Here is a 9,607-nt window from a genome sequence, read left to right as displayed (position 1 = left end):
TGGCAGAGAGTGAATCTGCGTCTCGTTCAGCTCGTCTGCTGTTTCTGTTTCATGCAGATATTTTTATTTATAGTTTCACAAAACTTAAGTCAAACCATTCTGTTTTTGCTTCAAATTTCGAAATGATACAATGTAATTTAGATTAAAAACTGCTCATGTTGCATGTATGCAGCATCTTTGTTTGGATCATGATTAAAATGCAGTGGTTGCCTCTCATTTTAAATGTTAAGAGCACAGACAAAGCCTTATTTTGTTATATGAAGAGATTTATTTTATTTGTGTTACTTATTTTATGATTTGCTTTAAAATTTTAATTTAGTTTGTTATTTACATTTACATTATATTAAAATTTTGTCATTTAGCAGAAGCTTTTATCCAAAGCGACTTACAAAGAGCAATAATATGCAAGTGCTATATTAGTATATTATTATAGTGTTATATTTTAATTTCACAAAGAAACATGCAGCATTTTGTCCAAGCAATAATTTGTCTAATAATAAAGGACACATTTATTTATAATTTGTCTTAAATCTCATTTTGTTAAAAAAAAAAAAATCGTGAGTTGAGTGAATCGTTACATCCCTAATATATATATATATATATCGTCTGCATTGCATATGCAGATATTTGAAGTCCAAATGTCACCAGATGGAGATGTTAGCAGATACGGTTCTGATGGCTGAACACACATCTCAGTCGAAGCGCCTGGCGTTCAGACGTCTGCATGACGTGATTCTGTCCTGCAAACACTTGAGTGATTTCTGCGTTCACCTCCAGTTTTTCCTGCGTTAAAGACAGACGGTGCGATTTAACCTGAGCTTAAAACATTTTCCATAACATGTCGATCAGTATATGAGCAGATGAGTGTTTTATGACATGCCATTATCATCTGTCTCTCGTGTGAAAACGGTTTGTTTTGTTGAGCGTTTCAGTCCTTCACCACAAACATCTCTTTACTGAAAGCTCAAAAGCGGCTTTCATCGCTCACGGTTAATATTTACTCCGCAAATAGACTGTTTCCATCTTGAACTAACAGTTTAGTACAGCATGTATTAATCTAGCTTGCTGTTCATGTGTAAATGCAGGACTCGTCTTCAGTGTTCGTTTGAAATTAAAATGAACCTTGATTAATCAATGCAGCAGACACTGACATAAAATGATCTAAATATCAGTGGTCGCTCTATATCTGCAATTATATGTCTTAATAAGATGAGATTGAAATGCTCCGAACATATAATGCAGTGATTGAGAGCTGAAGAAATAACGGCTCCTCAGAAGATGTGAGATGTTCTGGAGGCTTGTGAAGATCATTCCTCCGCTGAGGAACAGTGAAAGTAAAGCTTCTGGAAACAAACGCTCCTCAAAAGATCCTGAGGATTAGATTTGAGACTCTAAAACATGATTGATGGAGAATCAAGTAAAGCTGAGCTGCTTCAGTCCAGTAAGTGTTCATCTGGAGATATTACTGCAGTTATTCTGACGCTTACTTGATAAAAACCAGTCAAGATTTGACACGAGAAGCTCCAGCTGAAGCTGGGCGTTTGTACATTTACACTAAAAGAACTTTGACTGGATAAAACCTCTAAACTATCAATCAGATGACAGAAGACACGAGGCGATCGAGTGAGACAGAAAAGATTGATCCTGTTGATCATTTAGAGACTTAGAAGTTAAAATGTTGTTCTACATAAGAATGTTACATTTTGTAACTGCTACATTTTATTTGTGTATTTATTATTGCTAAATATTTATTCAGTGTTAGATATATTAAGAATAATATATTGTTATAATATTTTGCAGAGGAAATTTTTAGGATTTTTTTTTTTTTACAGAATTTTGAGTCATATTTTTCGTGGCATATTTACTCACACTCACAAATATTTACATATTTACATATTTTAAGCTAAATACTGAGTAATTGCTTTTTTTTTCCAAATTAAAATGTTTTACTTTCTCTAAAACATGATTGATGGAGAATCAAGTAAAGCTGAGCTGCTTCAGTCCAGTAAGTGTTCATCTGGAGATATTACTGCAGTTATTCTGACGCTTACTTGATAAAAACCAGTCAAGATTTGACACGAGAAGCTCGAGCTGAAGCTGGATGTTTCTACAATTACACTAAAAGAGCTTTTACTGGATAAAACACTCTAAACTCTCAATCAGAGACAGAAGACACGAGGAGATCGAGTGAGACAGAAAAGATTGATCCTGTTGATCATTTAGAGACTTAGAAGTTAAAATGTTGTTCTACATAAGAATGTTACATTTTGTAACTGCTACATTTTATTTGTGTATTTATTATTGCTAAATATTTATTCAGTGTTAGATATATTAAGAATAATATATTGTTATAATATTTTGCAGAGGAAATTTTTAGGATTTTTTTTTTTTTTACAGAATTTTGAGTCATATTTTTCGTGGCATATTTACTCACACTCACAAATATTTACATATTTACATATTTTAAGCTAAATACTGAGTAATTGCTTTTTTTTCCAAGTTAAATGCTTTACTTTTTTAAAATAATTGTTAAAAGTTATTTATTTAATGTCAGATTTATATTATTGACTCTAATTATTATACATTTTCTAATTTAACATAAGGAACATTTTTTTATAATTTTAAGGACAATTTTACATGAAAAGTAAGCATATTTACCTCATGCATGTTTTAAGCTAAATACTCAGAAATTGTAGTAATGCTAAATTTATTTATTTATTGCTTTAATTATTGCTTTTTTTTGTTATATTTATTAATAATATAATTATAAATTATATTATAAAATATTTTGTAAAAAATGAATTTTTTAGGTTTACGTGACAATTAAGCATATTTACCCCATGCATGTTTTAAGCGAAATACTGAGAGTAATTTTCATGACATTTGTGACCCTGCAGCACAAAAGCAGTCTCAAGTCGCTGGGGTATATTTGTAGCAATAGCCAACAATACATTGTATGGGTCAAAATTATCCACTTTTCTTTTATGCCAAAAATCATTGGAATATTAAGTAAAGATCATGTTCCATGAAGATATTTTGTAAATTTCCTACCGTAAATATATCAAAACTTAATTTTTGATTAGTAATATGCATTGCTGAGAAATTCATTTGGACAACTTTAAAGATGATTTTCTCAATATTTAGATTTTTTTGCTCCCTCAGATTCCAGATTTTCAAATAGTTGTATCTCGGCCAAATATTGTCCTATCCTAACAAACCTTACATCAATGAAAGCTTATTTATTCAGCTTATGACTGGTTTTGTGCTCCAGGGTCACAATTGAGCATATTCACCCACATTCTTATTTTACTTTTAGACTTCACCGAAATAAAGTAATAATTAATAGCCTTGGAAATGAATGCTTTTTAGTTGTTTTCTGCATAGACTTGAGTAAGTTTCAGTGTCAGCAGTATCTGTGTAATTTAGTCCATAAATCTCAATCCTTATGCAACTGAACTGTGAGCTTCGTCTGTGGTTTTCGGCCGTTTGTTTGTTGTTTTGTGTGGATTTGCCGAAGCCTCGTGCGTCCCAGTGAGGTTTGGCTCTGTCCAGCTTGTTTTCCTTTTCCATTTCTGATTGACGGCGCTCTGCAGGCCTCAGGGATTCACTGATGTCATGCGAGAGAAAGCTAAAGGGCACGCAGGAGCTGTTACAGATTCGGCTGAACGAGTCTCCAGCTGTGAGCGGGATTTAGCCTCCAGTTGCTTTTTATGGAGCCAAAACATGAGCGCTTCCTCTCGCACCTCCAGCCGTGATGTCATGGGAATGGAATATAATCACAGTGAATCAGTTCAAATGAATCACTTCTTGATTCGGAATTTTGATTCAGTGGCATCGGTCATATATTGAAATGTTGTAATATGTGCACGTGTCATTATACTGCTTTCTATTTGAAAATATTTGAAAATGTAATTTATCTCTGTGATGGAAAAGAAATGGATACTTTTATTGATCGAGGATGCGTTAAATGGATCAAAAGTGCCAGGAAAGGCATTTCTAATGTTACGAAAGATTTCTATTTTTAAATAAATGCTGAACTTTCTATTCATCTGCGAATCCTGAAAAATCAAATGTATCTCAGTTTCCACAAAAATATCGGGCAGCGCAACTGTTTTCAACATTGATAATAATCAGAAATGTTTCTTGAGCAGCAAATCAGCATATTATTATGATTTCTGAAGATCATGTGACACTGAAGACTGGAGTAATGATGCTGAAAATACAGCTGCGCATCACAGAAATAAATTACAGTTTAACAGATATTCACACAGAAAACAGCTGTTTTAAATAGTAATAATATTTCAGAATTTTACAGTTTTTTGCTCAAATAAATACAGCCTTGGTGAGCAGAAGAAAATGAAAATGTTTCTTAAAAAAAATTTTTTTTTAAATGTATTCCACACTTTTGACTGGTAGTGTATTACCATTATGTCATGATGTATATTGAATATCATCAGTAGCTGGGCTTTTTCCTCTTTGACTTTGTTGGTGGTGTTTTTGGCAGGTATCTGGAGCTGGATCTGATGAAGAGTCTGCAGGAAAACCTGACGCATAAGACCATCGTGGAATACCCAGAAGTCTTTGTGGTTCTGAAGGAGTACAGTCAGGAGTACCTCACTCGCATATCAGGTACAAAACACACACACACACACGATCACACAAAACACTGTCCAAACACACTGCTGTTTGACCTGGCTCAGATTTCATCCCAAAATCAACTGGAGAAGCAAAGGAAAATGTTTGTTTGTTTGTTTGTAATAAAAATAATATAGGCCTATTAGAAATGATAAATTACATTAAGGAACAAAGTTTTTTTTTTTTTATATATATAATATTGAGGAATAATTTTAATTTTACTTGTTTTAAATACTAAATACTTTACTAAAAAATTGTAGTCATATACTAATATTAAGCATATTTACCCACATTCTCTTTTTTACTTTTTTAATAAGTTAAATATTTTAGCAATTGCTAAATTTATTTATTCATTCATTCATTCAATGTTAAATGTATTAAAAATAATATGTGACCCTGGAGCACAAAAGCAGTCTCAAGTCGCTGGGGTATATTTGTAGCAATAACCAACAATACATTGTATGGGTCAAAATTATTGATTTTTCTTTTATGCCAAAAATTAGGATATTAAGTAAAGATCATGTTCCATGAAGATATTTTGTAAATTTCCTACTGTAAATATATCAAAACTTAATTTTTGATTAGTAATATGCATTGCTAAGAACTTCATTTGGACAACTTTAAAGATGATTTTCTCAATATTTAGATTTTTTTGCACCCTCAGATTCCAGATTTTCAAATAGTTGTATCTCGGCCAAATATTGTCCTATCATAACAAACCATACATCAATGGAATTCAACTTCCAGATGATGCATGAATCTCAATTTCGAAAAATTGACCCTTATGCCTGGTTTTATGCTCCAGGGTCACAAATAACATTAATTATAAATTTCACTTAATTAAACTGCTGAAATTTTAGTCATTTATTAATATTCTCAATGAGTGTCGTTGCTGTAATATTTTACTTATCATTAAATTGGGCAGTGTGTTTAATTGTCATAAAACTTATGTCATAATGCAAAATAAATAAATATAAGTGGTCTAAAAACTTTTAATTTTCTGTAAGAACAAAGTCGTCTCTTTCCTGTGATGGGATGAAGCATGTTCTTGTCAGTTTTCATGAGCTCTAAACCTCATACCTTCTCATACAGACTCTCACTTCACCTGAACAAACATCTACTGAAAAAACCAACACATCTAACTTTCTTCACATGCTGGTTGAGTTATGTAAAGCATTGGTAGCATGTCCATCTGATAGAGACTCTCACGCAGCGCTAATAACCTCAGCTCGGTGTGTTTATAATGTTAACGAGTTACCTGCTCATAAAGATGTTTATGGAGAACGCAGAGGCACTTCCACACACACACACACTCACACACACTCACACACACTCTCACACACACTCTCACACACTCTCTCACACACTCTCACACACTCACACACACACACACTCACAACACATTCACACAACACACACACACACAACACATTTACACAACACACACACACACACACACACACAAACTTGTATGCAGAACATATGTGCTGCTGCTTCTGTTGGTTGCGTAACCCTGCTTAGCGAGAGAAAGCGGTCCATCAGAGCCGAGCAGCGGGAGTCTAACCTCGCTCAAGTACACCAGCGCTTTCACTGGAGTCTGTGTTCTTAGATAACAGCGTGTTTGCCTAACCTATGATCTAATTACTTTTGTTTATAACATCTGAGTGTGGGTTGCAGAAGTGAATTCTGCATCAGCTGTTGTCTCTCTACAGCTGCAAATCCAACATTTCATCATGATACCATCTGAACATACAGTGTGTGTGTGTGTTAAATATATTAAAATATTTGTATTTCCATCTAAATTAGTTAAATACTTTTTTTTAAGATAGCTTTTCTCAGAAAAAAAAATTTTCCACTGACCCCCTAGCAGTCCCTTGTTAGATGTATTATTTATTTTAATTACATTATTTTTTTTTATTTTACTCATTTTTATTTATTCTAATGATATGTTTTTATGTACTTATTTATTTATATTCAGTTATTTTTTATATCTATTTAAATATTAATTTAGGTCTAAAATATAAAATCTTAAATTAAAAAAATCTTATTTTTATTTATTGATTTTTTTACTTTTTTGTTTTTACACTGATTTTCTGTAAACTTTTCCCATGCACCCCGTTGTTAGATTTTTTTATTTATATTAATCAAATTTATTTCTGTATTTATTTGAATTTGTTTATTTTATTATTTATTATTCATCCCAATCAAAAATTATTTATATATTTAAGTAATTTTTTTATTATTTTAACCAAATTTAGTTAATCATATCTTTTATTTTTTTTATCTTACACTTTTCAAAACATTTTTTACACTGCTTTTCTCTAAACTTTTCTCGCACACTGTTAGACTAATCACCGTTTAATCCAATTAATCACCGTTAATAATTTTCGCCATGCATTTTTTTTCTCCTCCTAGAGCGTCCCAGTGCTGTCCAAAGCATTGCATCAGCGAACATCACCAGAACTTCATGTTCCCCGACTGGACCACGGCCAGAAGCTCTTGTGCATGTGGCGAAGAAGCCAAAAGTCTCAGAGGACGATGAGCTGGAGGAAGGAGAGATCCGAAGTGATGAAGAGGATGATGATGATGATGGTGTCAATAATGACACTGAGAAAAAGATACCTGTAATGCATGATGATGAGGATGATGACAGTGATGAAGAAGTGCTCCAGGGAAACCCGAATCTAGAAGTGGAGATGAAGGACTGTCCTCCTCATAACAGTGTTCAGGACACTCAGGTGGATGATGGGAACCAGAACAAAGAGGTTTCAGTGAACATCACCAGCAAAACTGAAGAAATAATGATGGTTTCTCAAGGTCCTGAAGAAGCTGACAGCACTCAGACTTTCACTGATGATGGTAGGAGTCTGTGTGAAGACGATACGTTTGATATTTCCCCTCATGAATGTCAGAAAAACATCGATTCCAGCGCTGGACTTCCAGAAGATGATGGTGTTCAAGAGAAAAATGGTGCAAATTATGACAAAGAAGGACAGACCGACTCCTGCATCGCCAAAGGTTAGAGTTCACCATGTGAAGAACATTCAGAAACGAGTCAAACTGAAGGCCAGGAAAACATGCATGGAGAAAACACTGCTGTTTATTCCAGTGCAAGTGAAAATCAGGCTAATAGCAAAGGAGCCAAAAGTCCTGATGTTTATGCGATGTTAACGGTCCTGTTATCCAACAGACTCAACCCAGCACCTGATAACCAGACAATAGCAGATAAGGCTTCAGATGAAGACAGTAGCAGTAATGGTTGCGAGGCGATGGACTGTTTTGGCGACTGATAAGTGATATCAGACGTGTGTTCATGGAGACGGACAAACGCTGAACATTCCTCATAGAGCTCATGCTGTTATCTGCTTCAGAAAATGATGGAAAAGGAGTTGCAAATGTTATATTTCTGTTCTGAAATCAAGATCATATATGCTGTGAAATGTGTTCATCTGTGCTTTCATCGTGTGCCCTCCAGTTGCATCGGAAGGTTTACTTTGATTGACAAAGCATCGGTCTGTGTATTTATGTGACAGTATTTTTATGCCCTGTTCCTTTTTAATAAACTTCTGAATCTCTTTGTGAGTGATGCCAGTTCCGAGTCTTTTGTTTGTGATTTTTGTGCACACTTAAAGGAACAGTTCAGCCAAAATTGTAAATGCTGAAAATGTGTTCCAGCCATCCAAGATCCTCTGCAGTGAATGGGTGCCGTCAGAATGAGTCCAAACAGCTGATAAAAACATTCACTGGCACCCATTCACTGCAGAGGATCCACTGGTGAGCAGGTGATGCAATGCTACATTTCTCCAAATCTGATGAAGAAACAAACTCATCTACATCTCGGATGGCCTGAGGGTGAGGACATTGATAGCAAATGTTCAGTTTTGGCTGATATATTCCTTTAAATTCCTTCAGCTGAGTGTATGTTATTGTTCTCATTTTTTAGTGTTTATACCTGCTGAGAACCTGGCTGTGATTAAATACTTGCTTACTGCATAAAGTATGTACTTATACACTTATACTAAGCTGTTGTATATTATACACTTACGTTAGAAATAGTATGTGAAACAATAATGCACTAACTGTTGTTTACCTTTTTTCCATCAGGAAGCACTGACCTCACTGTTAATTCAATCTTGCATATGGAAGATTGCATTTGGGATGCAGTTTTCCATGCAGTGCGTTACTTCATTCAATGTTGGTATTGTACTTCAACCAAACGTAGATTTATTTTATTTCGGTTAGTTGCAAAGGCAACATTTCCATTTTTGTTTAGGGTTTTTTAAGTTTAGGTTTTCAATTATCAAAATTATTTTTAATAGCTTTAGTTTTAGTTAACAATAACAACACAGTCAGCCACGATTTTCTCTCAAAGTAATTGATTGTATAATCAAAAGTGTCTCCATATGCATGTGGCTGAAAAACAAGAGGGACTGATGACGTCATCTGAAAAGCAAAGTCGTTCCAGACGGTTTTTTTCCAACAGAATAATGTGCACTGATGAATCATTCAAAGCAAGACCGGAAACATTTTGTTTTGCCTTCATGTTGACTGTAACGTGTTTGTTAGTGTATTTGAGGGCACGGGCTGGTAAAGTTCAAGTATTTTCTAACTCTAGATGTGTATTTTTAGGGCACTGAGAGCGTGTTCTGCTCATCACGGGTGAGATTAAGCTGTTTTATGCTAAAACGATCACCGCAAACAGGAAGTCCAGCACAGAAGTGCTACTGTGATAAGTACGTTCTGACCTCGTGTTACTGTTGAGTGTTTTTTCCCGAGCCAGTGGGAGAGAAAAAAAAGCGGCTAGACGGAGAAAACCACTCTTCAACAGTCTGTACCAGGGCCGTAGCCACCTTAGGTAATGAGGGGGACAATTAAAGGTGCTGTATGTAAGTTTTTGACTCTACTAAAGCATAAAAATACCATAATATGTTTGCAGATATTTAAGAAACATGCTAAGTTAACATATTTGTTT

The 9,607-nt window shown here is 34.3% G+C and overlaps 1 protein-coding gene across 2 annotated transcripts in view; it reads left to right on the top strand.

The window, feature by feature from the left end:
* The window catches only part of znhit6 (zinc finger HIT-type containing 6), a 36,762-nt gene extending 28,542 nt beyond the window's left edge, over positions 1 to 8,220 (top strand). For both annotated transcript variants that reach the window (XM_016443328.1, XM_016443327.1), the window contains 2 exons: positions 4,505 to 4,629; positions 7,051 to 8,220. In XM_016443328.1, the coding sequence (XP_016298814.1) occupies positions 4,505 to 4,629; positions 7,051 to 7,658 (733 nt within the window). In that variant the 3' untranslated portion in view covers positions 7,659 to 8,220. The remainder of the gene's footprint in view (positions 1 to 4,504; positions 4,630 to 7,050) is intronic.
* Positions 8,221 to 9,607: the final 1,387 nt, after the last annotated feature.

This window comes from Sinocyclocheilus anshuiensis, unplaced genomic scaffold (assembly GCF_001515605.1).
Source record: "Sinocyclocheilus anshuiensis isolate Anshui unplaced genomic scaffold, SAMN03320099.WGS_v1.1 scaffold1297, whole genome shotgun sequence".
Taxonomy (NCBI): Eukaryota; Metazoa; Chordata; class Actinopteri; order Cypriniformes; family Cyprinidae; genus Sinocyclocheilus; species Sinocyclocheilus anshuiensis.
This window is presented reverse-complemented; position numbering and strand designations above follow the sequence as displayed.